Source organism: Pteronotus mesoamericanus, unplaced genomic scaffold, assembly GCF_021234165.1.
Source record: "Pteronotus mesoamericanus isolate MK-2021 breed Mesoamerican mustached bat unplaced genomic scaffold, CSHL_Meso_final scaffold_85, whole genome shotgun sequence".
Classification (NCBI taxonomy): Eukaryota; Metazoa; Chordata; class Mammalia; order Chiroptera; family Mormoopidae; genus Pteronotus; species Pteronotus mesoamericanus.
Window position 1 is genome coordinate 4,060,810 of NW_026555329.1, and position 18,109 is coordinate 4,078,918.

Genomic DNA, 18,109 nt, shown 5'->3' on the forward strand with positions numbered 1-18,109 from the left:
CAGGGCCTTTATCGGGTAGGAGGAGCCTGTGCTCCTTGTAGGAAATCCCCAACGAGAGGATGCCAGCTTACACAAGAGTAGGCTCTTGGTCCCTGCTGACTATCTTAATTGCCCCCTGTGATTTGTAGTGTTCTAGGGCGATCTCTGCTTCAGTGTTCTTATCCCAGGTTTTGGCCCGGCTCTTCCTTCAGGGGTGTCCAACCTGTTGACGTCTCTGGGCCACGCTGGAAGAAGAATTATCTTGGGTCACACATTAAATACATAAACACTAACAAAAACTGATGAGCAAAAAAAAAAAAAAAAAAAAAAGGTTTTAAGTAAATTTACAATTTTGTGGTGGGCCACATTCACAGCCATCCTGGGCTGCGTGCGGCCCATGGGCCATGGGTTAGACACCCCTGCTTTAGCGAGACTAATCCACGTGAAATTGTTCTGCCCTCTTGAATTTTGTGATATTTCTTGAACAGTCTTTGTTTATTGCTTTAACACTTAAAAGATGACTTTTTATAAAAGTAATATCTGCTCACTGTAGGCCATTTCCAAAGTACATGTCATCTGTGTGATTTGCAATACCTTAGTTAATTTACTTTTAAATGGCTGCTGATAGGCCCAATTAAAGGAAGCCCGAGAATGACTGTTGGCTGTGGGGGTCATCCGTGACATTGTCCAGTGGTTTCCTTTGAGTGGGGTCGGGGGAGGCATGAGAGGCTGGTTAGGGGCCGTTCATGAGGAAGCAGGAACAGAGGGAGCCCAAGTTCTACCAGACCCCCAGACAGGGTCTGTGAGAGGCCTTCACAAATGCTGTGTTTGGGAACCGTGAGCTTGGCTAATGCCATGCTTAACACAGCCTTCCTCTCCCTGCGCATGAACAATGCTCTTTGATTTATTCATTGGTTGAAAGAGCATATGGCTCTTTCCGTTCTGGGTCCTGTTTCAAGATCCTGTAAAGAGCACAATCCAGGGAGGTCTGTACTGTTTTCTACATATCTTTTTAGTGTTCACAGCACATGGCAGATGCAAATCAGTGGACTGAGTGCACTGAATGCCAGCAGCAAGTATCCCCCTGCATTAGGGCAGGTTAGAATGGATGGCCAGCTATACATGTGTCATGGGAGCGAGAAACTTATAGAAAGATTCGTCAGCTCCCTCACTCCAGTGCCTATTGTGAGGATCTCAAGTAATGAAGGAACGCCTCACTATTGAGTTTCTTCCGGCAAATGATGATGCAATCCCAAATGCTTTGTATTCCTGTGGTCTCTGAATGAGCTACTCTATTGGAAACTATGGAACAGGAGTGCAGACTATCTTTGTTGATACCAACTGGCTCTGTCGCCAGCTGGGTGACCTTGCCATGGTATGTAAAACCTCTGCGTCTCAGTTTTTCAGCTGTGAAATTTAGATAATTGTGCTTCCTTTTGAGAACTAAATGAAATAAATATGAAGCACCTACGCTAGCAGATGGTAGATGTTTGGTAAGTGTGGATTAAATTAATGAATGAAAAAGCATTCAGTTGCTAGGTAGAAAATTACTATTCACAAAGCTCTGTAGACACATGAAGTAGGTTTAGGGGTATCTAAGTGGGAGAAGCAGTTGCTATTTCGAAACTTGTAAAATATGAATAATTGCAGTTTCCTATTGTGTTTTCCCCACTGCTTTGTTTCACTTCTTTCCTAGAACTTTGAAAGTAGCACATTTCAGAAGCCAGGTTGAGCTAAAGATGAATGAATAGGTTGTATCTTTATTGAAAGAGTCCTAGGTGCTCTAAACTTCTATTTCTTCAACCAATGTCTACCGAGAAGCTGTTATTGAAAGGCCGGGCTATAAAGGACAGGGCAGCTGAGCAGACTGCTACACAGAAGTGGTTGACTCCGATTTGGAAGACAGTGGCTGGTAAAGAGAGCAGGACCTCCGTCTGTTTTCTCTTTTTTTCCGTGTTGCTAGCATTTGCTGTGTAAGTCAGAAATCAGAAAATGAATCATGCTAAAATAATTGATCAGTGCTTCATTCATGATCACGGGGGATTTGACATGGAAATATCTATTGCTAGATAAGTCTCCATCCAGTCATACAATTTGTGCTTGTCACCCTCCTGTCCCTGGGCTGATCTCAGGTGGCCTTTGAGCCTCCCAGGGTCATCAGTGGGAATTTATTTCTGCTGCCTATTAGATTATGCGGCGCTGCAGGGGGTCCGGGCTGGCTGGGCTCGGTGCCAGAGCCCATAAGACCTAGGAGTTGAATGAGAGAGAACTTGCCAAGAAGAAAAAAGTGAATTAAAGCTAAATTGCTCAGGTGTTTATAATTTCAGCTGTCCGGGTATTGAAAATACTTAGTCCTGTTTATTTCTTTTAATTTATCAAGACTTCAGAGACATAGAGACTTACCAGCTGCCTTTTGTAAGTACAGCTTAATAAACACCATGAGAAAGAGCAATCAAGGAGGAGGGACTTGGGAGTGTCATAATTTGTCACATTGTTCTTTGATGGGCACAGAAAATGAAAGGCAATGAGTATGAACTTGCTGGGGAGCCAGATGGCCTGAGTTTAAATCTTGGATTGTTTATAAGCTCTTTGACCTTGGGCAAGTTACTTAGCCCCTCTGTGCCTTGGTTTCTTAAAAGGTTGTGCAAATGGCTTAGCTAGAAGACATCCTGCATGTGGAGAGTGCTATACCAGTGATGGGCACATGAACCGATCACCTCCCCTAAGCAAAGTCCTAGAAGCCCTCAGACAGTTCCACAGGGTGACTGTCCCCTGCCTTATCCTTTCAGCTGAGTGCCTCTGGGAGGAAGAGTCAGCAAGGGACACTAGATGTGAACACATGTCTGGTGGCATCTTTACAGCTCATAATATTCTTTTATGTGATACTTTGAAGTCTCAAAACAATCCAGGGAGGTCTGTACTGTTTTCTACAAGGCAAATCTGGCCCAGAGATATACCGCCTTGTTTAGAGTTAAATGGCTAATAGGTGATAGGGGATCAGGCAACCATCTATCTGGGGAACACTGGATTTTTTAGAGGCCACAAACCTTCTTTAGAAATTCATTCAAGTTCCATGTGCCTTATGTACAAATGATTACTGTTTAAACCCGCAGAAGCCGGCGCCTCTGTGAACGCAGGGGCGGGGATAACATGGGGGAGCGGAGCCGCCTTGAGGATCCCTGAGGTCTGATTACCTGGAGCTCTTTTCTTCTGGTGGGAACACCAGAGAAAAATAATTAACTATATATTTCTGTCGCAGCTTTCCAGATTCCGCCTTTCATTTTGGTCCCATCAATTGTTGTGACATTATGCTTTGAAAGTATGTAGGGCAAAGATACAAGACTCAATTCTCAATCTATTTCTATTCTGAGTAAGTCTTGTAAAGGAAAAACAAAAACTCATTCATATAGGAAGAGGTTAAAACTTCAGCTAAAATGACATATTTGAGTTGTCAGAGTAGCTCTGCTACTCTCCATATCCACAGATGATAGACTGACAGCTACATGTCACACCAAATAATGGGAAAAACTGAACTTTGAAAACACTTCTGGGAGTTGCTGAGCTATTGATACTGTTCTGCAGTTCCAGAATAATAAGCACAGCAAATATAGTTTAGTGGGTTTTAGAAACACTACCTTTATAGAAACTATATGGGATGCCTTAAAAATTAAATTTATTTATTCATGGTTGGCATGGGCCATAGTGCAGGGTATAGGAAGACAGAACCCTGACCCAAACACTTTTATTGAGGGCACAACTTACTAGCTGTGCTGTTACTGGAATTTTCTCTAGAAGCTATAACACAAATGTGAACTGAACTGACTCAACAGTACTTTCCCAGGGAGGGGAAAGTCTAAATCTGCTTCAGTGATATGATGATACTAACATACGGAAGGCCAAGAAATAACAGTGTAAGAAGTAGGACAGAGGCAAAACTGAAGACTTAATCTGACATCTCTCTAAGGTCTTCTGCACTCTGGCCCCACCGTTAAGACCAGCTGTGTCTCCCTCTGCACCTGTGCACAAACTGGCATCGACTAAAATCACCTTCTTTGTCCCCACTCCAGATGAGTCACATTCCTGCCAATCACTGGCTGAATGGTGTTCCCCTCCCACCCCAAAGATATGTCTGCATCCTAATCATTGGAACTTGTGAATGTTAACTTACTTGGAAAGAAACATCTTTGCAGATGTAATTAATTTAAGGATCTTGAGAAAGGAGGTCATCTTAGGTTATCCAGGTCAGCCTTAAATTCAATGACCAGTGTTCTGATAAGAAACACACAGGGAAAGTGGACATGGGGGAGAAGGTAAAAAGATGGAGGCAGAGATTGGAATGATGTGGCCACAAGCCAAGGAATGACAACAGGCACTAGAAATCAGAAGAGGCAAGGAATGCTCTCAGGGACTGAGTGTTTGTCTCCCCACCCCCTGCCTCTGAATTCCTATGTTGAAGCCTTAATCCTCAAGGTGATGATAGTTAGAGGAAGGGCCTTCAGGAATTTAAGTACAGATGAGGTCATGAGTGTGGTGCCCTCAAGATGGGGTTAGTACTTTCGTGAGGAAAGACACCAGATCTCATTCCCTCTCACGCTTGGAGGAAAGGCCACATGAACACCCAGAGAGAAGGCAGCTGTCCACAGACCAGGACCTAGGTTCTTGCCATGACCGAATCCATAATTCCAGCACCTAGATCTTAGACTTCCTGGCCTCCACTCAGTCTGTGGTTTTTTATTACAGCAGCCAAGTGAAGACAAACGTATTCTCCCTGGAGCCTCCAGAGCAAGCATGGCCCTGTAACACCTTAATTATAGACTCTGGCCTCCAGAACTGTTACAGAATAAATTTCTGTTTTAAGCCACCAAGTTTGTAGTCATCTGTCACGGTAGCCTCAGAAACCCTGCTTCTCCTTGGGCATCAATTTTCCTTCATGCCCCATCTCAAGACCTTGTTGCCCTAAGGTGGATCTAGCCTGAGAACTCAGTTTGTTTGAATCTCCCATTCTGTATTTACAAGCTTTCATTCTTATGGTGTCTCTTTATTTTTAATGTATGTTAACTTCTGGGAGGCCAGAATTTGGTTTTATATCTGTGCATCTCCAGTACCTGGTGGTAAGCTGCAGACATTTGAGTAGACATTACCTTGTTAAATAGAAGCTCAGTATGAACTAGTACAAAACCCACTTAATGCAAAGGTCACTCCAGGATCTGAACCTGTTGCTAGGTTCTCATTATGAGAACCAGTATTTCTTATATAGTACTGTGGAAAAAAAGTCACTGATGATTTGGATGAAGAATGAGGAATTTAATTATGCTAAACTCCTGCCACTTACTGCTATGACTTTTAAATCATGCGTGCATTGATTAGTCAGAATGTGTCTCTACTTTGATTGCAAATTTCAATTAGCTCTGAAAAAATAGCTTGCGCATATGCTAAGAGAGAAACACCATTATCAGCTGATGCCACCCAGCAATGGAGGAGATTTCTTGATGAGCTGTGAAGGCCGTGTAATTGGAGTGCCAAAGTGTTCTCTCTGAATCTAGAGTCTGTGGTTCTCTCCAGTGCTAAGACGCCAAAGGGCAGCGCTCTATGATATGCCAAAGAAAAGTGTTTTTTTTTTTTGTTTGTTTGTTTTTTTTTTTTAATTAAAAGGTAATAGAGAGAAAATAGGGAAACGGGACTGGAAGGTATAAAACAAAGAGCAAAAGTCTCACCCTGTCACACCTCTGACCCAGTCCCATTTGCACAGGAGTCTGTACTGGAGATTCTCTGTCACCATATGGTCCACGCCCATGTGCAATGGTCTCCCCCACAGCCTGTCTGCCCTGTGGGCACAGGAATTCTTGGAAAGGGGCAGTGGAAAGGACACCGAGTTGGAGTCAGAAGACAGGGCGTGGTCCTTAAAGGTCCTTCACTCATTTTCATGGCCCTGTGCAAATCAGTTAGCTTAGTTCCTCAGCTTGAAAATGAAAGTGCGAGGTGGATGACTTCCACATCCTTTTTCAAACTCTGATGTTTAAAAGAAAAAAAAGGAAATAGTGCCATTTGCAACAACATGGGTGGATCTTGAGAATATCATGCTAAATAAAATAAGTCAGACAGAAAAAACCAAGAACCGTATGGTTTCACTTGTACTTGGGATATAAAACAAAGCAACAAATGATCAAATAAGACAAACACACACAGAAAACAGTGTGGTGGTTACCAAAGGGAGAGAGGTTACCAAAGGAGAGTGAGGGTCATAGAGGTTAAAAAGAGTCAAATATATGGTAATGGAAGGAGATTAGACTTTGATTGGTAAACACCCAATGTAATATACAGATGACATATTATAGAATTTTACACATGAAAACTATATAATTTTATTAACCAATGTCTCCCCAATATATTCAATAATAAAAAATAAATAAAAAATATTCCATGACTCTATGAGGGAAAACAAATCATTACAGTATACCTTGGGTAAAAGAAGAGACTTGCATCCTTTGGTTGGACAGAATTGTCCCGTCATCGTTGGCTAACAAATGCGCACATGGAGTGCGGCGAAGTCAAGGACAGACTTACTCTGCTTGGGGAGAAAGGAATGCTGGGGGCAAGCGCTAGGCCTGTAGGAGAGTAGGTAGCCTTGGATGCGCTCTAATATACTTGCTGGAGATCTTGTCTAGCGTGGACGTTGAGCAGGGAGATTCTGAGGGTGGTCTTCCATCCACAAATAGGTCTACCACTTAACAGGTTGTGATCTTGGGCAAACTACTTTGAAGCTGCTTTTCTCTCAACTGTAAAATGAGGATAAAAGTACCTTCATTATAGAATCATTGCAAGGCACACAGAAGGTATTTAAGAAATAGTAGTTGTTACTTGTATTGCTATAATCACTACCACAATAGCAACCATAAAAATTCTGCCACCACCCCGGTGGGCTGCATGGACAGAGAAGAATGGTAGTACGGGTTGGTGTCTCCATCCATAACAGTAGCTCTCAAGAGGCTCTTATTTACAGAAGACAGCATTATGGAGAGAAAAGTGCATAAAAGATGCTCTTCATAGTTTTGAACGGCTTGCCTACAAACGAGGCAGATATTTAACAGATATTAATAACCTACAAATCGATTTGAGAATCCTAAAAAGATTCTAATATAAATGTAGCCATAAATACTGAGTGATCAACAGGATAGAAACAATCACTATATGTGCATTAAAGTTTTTATTCATAGTATTTTAATTATAAATCTATTTGCAGTCAACACAATTGGGAAGCATTTTTCTCTTTGGAAACCCAAGATGGGAATGACCTCGGAGAGGGACGGGGCTGACCGCTCACCTGCTTTCTCCTCCCTGTTGTCAGCATCAGCTGCTGCCAGTGATCCTCCCTTTGAGCACCCCCTGTGCTTTCTCAAGGGTTCACCCCAAAGATAGAATGCGTATTCTCCCATTATCTAAGTAATTAAGGCACCAGTGTTTTTGGTCTGTGACTACTCAAGTCATTAAGACTTAAAACATTTGGGGGCCTGAATCATGTGTCTGTTAGCTATCCCCGCCCTGGCGTGGGTTGGTGAGCTATGTCTGTGTGTGAAGGGAGAGGAAGAAAGGGGCCGTTGGCCGGCCATGACTGCCGCTCCCTGCATAGCCTTGGGAATACGAGCAGGTTCTTCACCGCTCAGCCCTCCTTTTTCTTTAATATTCTCACTGAGAGCCTAAGGTCAGAGATTGTACTGGAGCTCCTGATACTATATTTTTTGTTTGTTTTTTAGGAGACTTTACCAGCCACTGTTCTGTATTATTAATTATGGTAAGAACACTTAATATGAGATCTACCATCTTGATAAATTTTAAGTGCACGGTACAGTATTGTTAATTAGTGGCCCATGTTGTATAGCAGGATCTCTAGGACTTAATTCATCTTGCATAACTGAGACTTTATATTCCCTTAATATGATATGAGATTATGATATAAAAGTTGGAAGGGATGTCACAGCACATTTATTCTGACCTCCTTCCTAGTCTAGGAATCCCCTCTTGCGCGTACCTCTGACAGAGCTTTCCAGTGACTAAAGGACTTGCTCTTTCATAGACTAACCATGTCGTTTTTGTCATTTTTCATAACTCTATTATATAATCAGACAATCCCTCTGTTATGCAGACCTGAAATGCAAGGCCTTATAACTCCTACCCATTAGTCCTGGGTTTGCCCTCAGCGCCAATTGAGTCAAATCCTAATTCTCAAGATTGCCTGGTCTCTTAGTGGGTGGCTGTCCTAAGTGGGCTGGTGGCCCAGCAGCAGCAGCAACAGCAGCAGCAGCAGCAGCAGCGGCAGTGGCGGTGGGCTCATCTGTGTGGGTGCAGAAACTGAGGCCTCGCCCCAGACCTGCTGAGCTTAAATCTGCATGTTGACAAGGTCTTCCGTGATGATGTGCACATTGCAGTGTGAGAAGCACTGCGTTGGAGCACATGCACAGCCACTGCACTCCCTGCTCGTTTGCTCCCTTACTGGCTGTTGCTGTCAGGCCCACTGGTGTCCACAAAACCTTAGCTGAGGGAGAAACAATGGGCAAGAAGCAACCATTGCAAATCTCAGTAATTGAAATGTAAGTACATGGAAGTTGCCACCTTCGGTGCTGGTTTATCACCCCTCGGCCTGTAACTTAATGTTTTGTACTTCTCTGAATTGTCATGGTTAGAGACTTCATGTATAGTTTGTGGAAATCATCCAATTAAACACATTGCTTAAAAAAAAAAGAAGAAGAAGAAATGTAAGTACAGAATTGGCTTGACAAAAGTTAAAGCTGCCGTTACATTAACTGGAATTCTATGGACAAGTATTTCCACATGTCCATAGTACAGTCGTAAAAGCTGATATTGATGATCCTGAGGCTGTAGAAGATCGCAAATGCCTTTGATCATTAAAGACACATTTAGATTATGCTCCATGTGATTTCATTTTGGGTCTTGCCTTATGATTTTTAAAACCTCGAAAAACAGACTCAACAACTCATCAGCACATCTCACTCTCTGAGTCATGGCAGATAGAGGCAACCACAAAGCTTCCTTCCATCAAGCTCTTCAGCTGCAGGGAGGATGAACATTGAAATCCTTTTCTATTTCCAACGTCACTGCTGGGACCGTGGCAGAGAACGGGCCTCTGCAAGGTGCGCAGGAGAGGTGCACCGGGGAGACAGCTGTGCTGGAGAGAAGCGCTTTCCTCGCGTGCAGTCAGCAATAAGGAAGTGAACTTGGCCCGCTCGTGAGCATGAGTAAATGCTTAGCTGCCTTTCCAACCACAGAGTCTCTTTCTATATTTGGCACTTTTTAGACATTCAGTAAAACAGCCTGAATTTAATGCCGAGTGACAGTGCCAGACTGTCTTCAGTTAAACTCAAGCGAAAACCTGAAGAAGCCCCTCCCTCTATACCCTGCCAGGTTTCTCTCTCCACCTGCTCTTCATGGTGAGCTTTAGGCCTGACTCCCCTGTGACGGGACATCAGCCCAGCCACGTCGGGCTAAGTCAGCATGGCCTTGATCTCCCCAGGGGCCCAAGTCCACCCTGTACTGTGTATCTCAGCTCAAGGTGCATGTCCTGTTCCCTGGTCACTGGGTATGTGACCAACAGGCAGAGCCACTCCCGGACGCCCAGTCCTTTTATCCAAGAGAAACTGGCATTTCAGCTTTGTTCTGTCCTGAGTACCCATTCACCCCAACCCAGCACACTGCATGAAAGTCCTTCACCCAAAGCCCTGGTGAGGCCCTCTCTATGCTCTCCCGTGCTCCTCACGCTCACTCAGTGAGTATTTATTTAGGGCCCCTATGTCCCAAGGAGTGAGATTATAATAACCAGTATCCAGCTCCTGTCCCCATGGAACTTGCACTAGTGAGGGAGACAGACAATGCAAGTGAGGTTTGCATATGTGCTGAGGACTAAGTGGATTTCTGTTTGAGGAGGAGGCTTGGGGCTAAATGAGAACTCCCCAGCTGAGAAGTAGATGGGGCAGACCTTCAGATATAAAAGAGCCAAGGAGCAAAGAGTTGGCTGCATCAAAATGCACAGGCTGATTTCCTGCCACAGCATGGTCGGACTAGCTGATGGCAGCCTGGTATGTCTTAGCAGGGTCCCAGGCCTTGCTGGTCAGCATCTACAGGGCAGTGCTTCTTAACTGCCTAAGGTTGTTTCAGGTTCTTGGCCACCTCTTCAGTTTACCCACCTCTGTCTTCTGCCCTGGGGCATTTATTTCTGGTTCATCAGAAGTCACATATTTAAATTACTGCAGAATATACAGTATGCTATAATATGGAGTAGAATGATTAAAAATGTAGATTTTGCAGTCACTTAGCAGCTTTATAACACTGGGGAAGTTATCTAATTCTCTTTTCCTCAGTTTCCTTATTAAAAAAATAAAGATACTAATAAATTCAATATCACAGAATTGTGGAAGGACTAAGCACAGTATTTTAAGTATGGTCATTAGCATACTACCTGAGGCTTAATAAATGTTAGCTATTGTAATTGCTTTGTTAATTTGTTTAACATATTTATATATACTATGCTTTATTAAGTAGTGAACAAGACAGAAAAGGTTCCTGCTTTCCTGGAGCTAGAAAGTATGTATATAGCAAGGTGGGATCTAATGTATGGCACAGTGACTATAATTAATAGTACTGTATTACATATTTGAAAGTTGTTAAGAGAAGTAGATCTTAAATATTATCACAGCCAACAGAAAAATTGGTAATTATGTGAGAAAGTGGAAGTATATTAAATCATCACCTTGTATGCTTTGAACTTACATATGTGTTATATGCCAATAATCTCAATAATATTTGTCAAAGTTTAATTACCCTGTGTTCAAAATGCTTTCTCTCTGATCTAGATGGTAATTACTGAGGATATAGGTATATAAATTCATTGAATTGTACTCTTAGAAATTGTGCATTTCACGTATATTACATCCCAATAAAAATAATAACCAAAAAGTCCGTTATCTTAGCCACTGAAGTATTGCCAATTTTGATCTATCTTGAGATAATTTTGCCATGATTTATGCATTGTCAAGCATTTAAAAATAAATCTTCAGAATTTTTAGTATTTTTCTTTTGCATCCCTTTTTAAAATGCTTTTTCAGTCAATTAGTTGAAACAACTTAAATAGTCAACAATGGAAGATTAATTGTAACAACTGTTTGTACATCTTCAAAATTGCAAACAGCTCAGTAGAGCAATAATTGGCCAACCAGAAAAGTTTTTGAAACAAAAGAAAGGGGAAAGCAAACAAAGTTGCTGGAAGAATATGAAAATACTTATTGCAAAAGCACTTTCTTGATGCTTTAGAGTTTTCAATATTTAAATACCTAGAATTTGAAGATAATAACCTGCGACTAAGTCATTATTTTGACCAAGTTATCATATTTACCAACTTCACACACACTCATACTTTCCATCCAATTCTTAAGCCAGTCCTACCATATTCCCACCTCACCCCACCCCTTCTTCAACCCTCGCGTCTGTAGCTTTTAGTTAAAACTCAGACCAAGATCCAGTGGTGAGTAAACAGTGACTGTGTGATAATATCAAAGGGAACAAAAATAGAACTTAACAGTGCAATCTTTTCCCTTAGCCAGGGTTGCCAAGGTTTGAGCACCCAAAGAGAGAGAAACATTCCCTTCTAAGAGCTTTTTGAGAGGGGAAAAAAATCAAACTTGATACCATTGAATTATAGCAGCAAGTCTATAAAATCCAGGAATAGTGTAAAAATTAAATTCGAAATCTCTTCTCCCCAACAAACCCAGCCAGACTTTCCATCTTGGATGGATTTACTGATAGCATGAAGGACTTCTTAGTGTCATTATTACTTTTTATTTTTTTAAATATATAATCTTTATTATATTTTTTTCCATTACCATTTAGTCCCCTTAAACCCCCTCCCCTCAGCAACCACCACACTGTTGTCCATGTCCGTGAGTCTTTTTTCCTTTTTGCTCAGTCCTTCTACCTCCTCACCTCCCCGCACCACGCCCCCACGAGCTGTCATCTGTTCTCCATCTATGAGTCTGCCTCTGTTTTGCCTGTTAGTTTAGTTTGTTTGTTAGACTCCACATATGAGTGAAACCATATGGTATTTGTCTTTCTCTGACTGGCTTATTTCACTTAGCATAATGTTCTCCAAGACCATCCATATTGTTGCAAAAGGGTGAAAATTTTCTCCTTTTTTACCGTCAAATAGAATTCCATTGTGTAAATGTCCCATAGTTGTTTTATCCACTCATTTACTGATGAACACTTGGGCTGCTTCTGTATCTTGGTGACTGTAAATAATGCTGCAATGAACATAGCAGTGCTTATGTTCTTTCGAATTAGTGTTTTGTGTTCTTTCAGATATATTCCCAGAAGTGGGATTGCTGGGTCAAAAGGCAGATCCATTTTTAATTTTTGGAGGTATCTCCACACCGCTCTCCACAGCGGCCGCACCAGTCTGCGTTCCCACCAGCAGTGCACTAGGGTTCCCCTTTCTCCACATCCTTGCCAGCACATGTCAGTTCTGACTTATTGATGTCAGCCATTCTAACAGGTGTGAGATGGTATCTCACTGTGGTTTTTATTTGCACTTCTCTGATAATTAGTGATGTTGAGCATCTTTTCATATGTCTATTAGCCATTTCTGTGTCCTCTTTGGAGAAGTGTCTATTCAGGTCCTTTGCCCATTTTTTAATTGGGTGGTTTGTTTTTTTTCAATGTTGAGTTTTGTAAGCACTTTATAAATTTTGGATGTTAACCTCCTATCAGATGTATCCCTGAATATATTCTCCCATTCTGTGGATTGTCTTTTTATTTTGGTGATGATTTTCTTTGTTTATTTATTTATTTTTTATTATATGACAATTATTTTTAAAGACAGCCATTTAACATGAACTCTCCCGTTGGAACAGGACAGCTGGGAAGTGGTAGAAGGACTGAGGGGAGAGGTGAATTACACCCAGGAGCCACCAATCCAGAAGGGGTTCTTGCTGAAGAAGCGGAAATGGCCCCTGAAAGGCTGGCACAAGGTAGGACGCGGGCCTTGGGCTCACCTTTGTTTGCACCCAGACCACCGCACTCAGCACTCAGTTCCTGGGCACTTAATTTAAATTTGAAAATTGGGACCAAGGGAAGAACAGCCTTTTAAATGGAATGTGTTCCTGAATTGTACTTTCTCTCCCACAGAGATTCTTCTATCTGGACAAAGGAATCTTGAAATATGCCAAGAGCCAAACTGATGTAAGTCTCCTTATTAATCCAACTTGCTTTTGGAGAATCCGGAAGGGCTAGGTGTGGTCAGCTCGTGGATGGGACTGTGCACATGCTGGAGGCGACTCCATTTCTCTGAACCGGGAGCCACAGCGGGCCGATAACCCCCGCACATGCAGCAGAGGTGGCTGCTCCCCACTGTCCCAGCTCTGGGTTCTAGGTGGGCTCTGTTCACCTGCTGAGTGGCTCCAGGGGCTCCTCTCAACACCCTACTGTGTAGCCAGGGGACTGTTCTGGCCTTAGGGTCATGCTGAGGGGTTCTCTCAGTGGGAGAAGACATTTCTGCAGCAAGATAACAGGGACAAAACATAGGGCGAGTGCCACTGCCACCGTTACAGTGACTGAGGGGTTTGGTGGAGGACCCTTGGTGAAGGTGACAGGACGGTCCCCTTTGGTGTTAACACTAAGCAGATGGCCCAAGACGGCTTGGAGCGACTGTTGCTTCTGCCCCTCGCGGGGGCCCTTCTCTCACCCAGCACTTCCCTTCCGCCCCTTCCTCTCCTCGCCCCCCTTACGGTGCTCATCTTGTACGGTTGTGTGCAGGACGCTTGGCCCAGTGTCGGATCCACAGTTACCTGTCTTGGCTTCCTGCCCTGACTCCTCTTTTTAAATCACTTTCCCATGAATGTAGACACTGGAAACTAACTCTGGGAGGCAGTGCAGTCGAAAGTGAATTTGCTGCCTGGGAGTCACTCCATGGGGCTCACCTTCTTGGTTCCTCACTGACTGGCTGCATAAACCACTTGTTACCTAATCCCTCACAGATTAAATAGGGTAACGCATGTACAGCACTTAGAACTCAGTACTGGTTCACACTAAGTGCTTGGTAAGTCGTAATTCTTACGGTTGCCACGGTGGTGAGGGTAGAGGGAAGGAGTGTCAAGGATGTTACCACCACTTTAACACCCGGTTCTCAAGTGACCTCCTCCTGCCTCTGCAGATAGAGAGAGAGAAGCTGCATGGCTGCATTGACGTTGGGCTCTCGGTGATGTCTGTGAAGAAGTCATCAAAATGCATAGATCTGGACACCGAGGAGCACATCTACCACCTGAAGGTGAGACTGCCTCCCGGGCGCCGGCCCCTGTTCCAGCGTTCCTTCAGGGTGCAGTACAAGGCCCCTGGTGATGCCTTTTGAATATTCCCAGCCACCTGGTAGAAGGTCTTCAGTATGGAAGTATTTCTGATGGACCCTTTTGTGAGGGATTGTCACACTGCTGAAGGTTTAGCATCTTTGTCCCCTCATTCTCCAAACACCCCCTCCCCCATGACAGTGACAATGATCAATAACCAAAACATTGTGTTTCCAGATACAATACTCGCTTCCCCAGATGGTACCACCTTTAGTCAAGAAGCATTTGCCATAGGTTAAACTATGGGCCTTGAAAGATAATACTTAATATTTAGTCTGTCTTACAGCTTTGGCTAACTTTATATGGATTCCATTAAAATGTTCATATTAAATTGAATGTTAGGAATTTTTCCCCTAAAGTGTGGGCCTCTACATAGTAGCTCTCAGAGCTGCTTGACTACCCTCTGTCCCCTCTCTCCTGCAGGTGGGAGAGACGGTTAAAAGTGTGAAACAAGAGCTTTGTGGATTCAGATCTGGTTCAATTCTTGACCTGGCTACTTACTAGCTGTTGGCCTTATGACAAATTATTTAATCTCTGAAAGTTTCAGTTTTCTCACCCCCCAAAATTGCAATTATTAGAGTAGGAAACTTGGTATAATGTCTGGCCCACAGGAATCCCCATAAGGTTAGGTATTATACATAATTATTAGGTGGTATCCGAATGTTAGAAATTAATTGAGAAAGTGTTAAAACTCTTCTTACTTGGGCACATTATTTGGCCTATTGGCATTGGAGGCTGAGCGCTGGGAGAATACAAGCGTGAGATTATGAGCCCCACATCTTACGATGTCCCTGACCTCCCCATGGCGTGTATGTGGTGCTTGGGCAAATACACACAGCACATGCTTGTGAGTGATTGACTGCACTAGACAGTCAGGCCGTACTGTTTCCTAGCCTAAGCCTGTACCTGCGGGTGCAATTAATTGTGAAAGCAGCGTTTCTTATACTCAATGCTGGTGACCTGGTGGTCTGGAGAACTCTGCTGTGGGGGCCGATCCTGTGCGTTGTGGGACATTGAGTGGCATCCTGGCCTCTACCCACAAGATGTCACCAACAATCGCCTCCAGTTATTACAGCCAAGAAATGTCTCCAGACATTGCCAACTGTCCCCCAGGGGGAGGGGCTAAATCACCCCTGGCTGAGAACAACTAGTATGAAATAGAGAAGGGAGAGACCTCTAATCTTAATTTAAAAAAAAAAAAGATTTAAGAAAGAATATTTTCCCCACTTCCATTTAAATGGGCATCTTCTTTACAATAATTTAGGTTATTTCTCCATGACTTTCCCATGACTCTTAGTTTGTGTTTTGACATGGTCAGGAAATTATAGGTTCTTGTGTACCTGCTATTCCAGTTACCTGAATAATAGCGATTATTGATTCCTGATTTTTAAAGAACTAGAATGCCTTAAGATACGTTAGGTGCTAGTGTCATGACTAACAGAGTCCAATACTTCTCTGCATTGATTCTCTGTAAGTTCTATGTGTCCTTCTTATTCCTTCTTTCAAATCTCCGCTGTGACGGCCATGTGGGTCTGTGTAGTTACCTGAAGCGCCTAGTTCACAGCCTCAGAGGCAGGCAGTTTTTAAATGTGGGTCGTCCAGTCCCCTTCCCTCATTTTCTAGATGAAGGATCTGGCAGCAGGATTAACGAGCTGTCCATTCACAGTCCTAGAGCTACTTGAGGGGCTGAACCCAGGTCTGTTCTTTAATAAAGACGGGCTTCCACCTGTCTACGCTGCTCAGCCAGCGCACAGTGGGTCGCGGAGAACCCTGTGGGCGCTGAGGGGTAAGGGCCCCTGAGGGGAGAACAGGGCAAAGGGTGACGTAGATTCCTGTAACCTGTCTGCTCGCCACATCGGGGAAATGACTATACTTCAAAAACACCATTTAGGGGAGACAGAGAGGGGAGCGCTTGTATTGCTTCTTCCTCTACACACTCAAAAGCTCCTGGAAAGGTGTTCAGTCTTGTGCATACTTCTAATCAACACAGCAAATGAAAGAGCCAAGCTAACATTTCCGAAGTGAGCGATGCTCCAACAGTTATTTCCACATCCTTGCCTTCAGCAGCGGCGATTGTAAAGATTATAACAGGATCGACCTGAACTTTTCTTTTTAGAAGTTAACCTACCGTGCATCCTTTTGGGGTATTATAAATTGCCACTTCAGGAGCCTCGGTGTTCCAATATATAGGTATATATCATTTTTCACTTTGAAAATATTAATATATCCTCATGCACACAAAAATATTGACTATTAAGAAATACCTGTGCTGCATAGGTGTCTGTTTTATTCTTTGCTGTATTTTTATGACCATTTGAATTATTTTATCCTAAAAGTTACTATTTATAAATATTATTCTTCATGGAAGTTAGATGTCGATAGGTGCTCATTTATGGAGAAAATGGCTAAATGTGTGTGTGTGTGTGTGTGTTTGAAAAATACTGGAAATCATAGATAATACTTTGACTTTTCCTATTTCCGAGAGCAGGAAAATTGTTCCTTTAAATAACCTTCACATTGATTAACATATATTCCTCAGCAATGTATTTTTTGACAGAGAATATTAACAAGGGTAAATGTTTCAGAAGAACTTACTAATTCATTCCATTTCAGAGAAGATTAATCTGAAAAGCTGGAATTGTAAAAGAGTTTTAAAAGAAATCGGGTGCTAGTATTTTCAGCAGGGACAGGAAAAGATGGGATAAGAGGACTTGGAAATGCTTTGAGAGAGATAAATACAAATTTCAGTTTTAGTTGTTTAATATAACTGATACTGATTTGCTTTCTTAATAATAGCATAATAATTGGACCCTTTCATAGACAGCCTAAGTATATCGTTTATGGAGACCAATTTTACTCTCCATTTCCTCCCCAAATTTGTTCCCACAGATCACATAAATGTAAAGTAAGTCAATAAGCTGATACTTCTATGTTTCTGCACATGCCAATGTGAAAAGAGAGGGTGCCAAGAGTTAGTTACCTTGATTTGATGAAGAATTGTTCCTTTCAGTGAATGATGCTCTTGTTTCCTTCTTTCAATTTAATGCAATTTAGGTAAAGTCAGTAGACGTCTTTGATGAGTGGGTATCCAGACTCCGCCACCACAGGATGTATCGTCAGAATGAAATCGCTATGTTTCCCCATGAAGTTAATCACTTTTTCCCGGGATCCACCGTCACAGACTCTGTGGATGGGGCCTTTGACTCCATTTCAAGTAGGAAGGTAGTAATTTGCCAATAATGAATCTAGAAAAGGGGGTGGCTTTGAGTGGGGAAGTCTCACTTTGAAGGAGGGGGGAGCTGTGTCGAGGAAGGGAAGGCTTGAGGGCAGGAGCAGGTAAGGCTGAGCTGGTGTGTAATGGGTCTGCTTGCCCAACCAGCCCGAACCAGGCCAGAAGAGCATCTGTTATCTCTGAGACAGTAACTGAAGCAGAGCATGTAAAAAGGAATTTATCAGCCCCGAATGTTCCAGTGTCCTCTTGACCAATCTGACTTTGGTTTTCTTATCTGGTTGTAAAATGCAGCAGGAACATTTGTAGCCCTACAGGATTGCAAAATCTCCCGGCATTTATATCATTATTTTGATATGATTATCATTTGACAGAAGAAATTAAGGACTGTAGTCCAAGGCCACATAGTGTGGTATGGCCAGGCTGGGGTGGCAGCCAGAGCCAAGTTCTTCAGTGGAGTGCTTTGCTAGCAGCGTCTTTCCCACTGTGGGCAGGAGGC

At 42.9% G+C, this 18,109-nt stretch overlaps 1 protein-coding gene across 7 annotated transcripts in view; it reads left to right on the forward strand.

Moving 5' to 3' along the window:
* The window catches only part of OSBPL3 (oxysterol binding protein like 3), a 153,568-nt gene that overhangs the window by 84,774 nt on the left and 50,685 nt on the right, over positions 1 to 18,109 (forward strand). For all 7 annotated transcript variants that reach the window (XM_054564475.1, XM_054564480.1, XM_054564479.1 and 4 more), the window contains 4 exons: positions 12,894 to 13,010; positions 13,168 to 13,221; positions 14,192 to 14,305; positions 17,436 to 17,603. In XM_054564475.1, the coding sequence (XP_054420450.1) occupies positions 12,894 to 13,010; positions 13,168 to 13,221; positions 14,192 to 14,305; positions 17,436 to 17,603 (453 nt within the window). The remainder of the gene's footprint in view (positions 1 to 12,893; positions 13,011 to 13,167; positions 13,222 to 14,191; positions 14,306 to 17,435; positions 17,604 to 18,109) is intronic.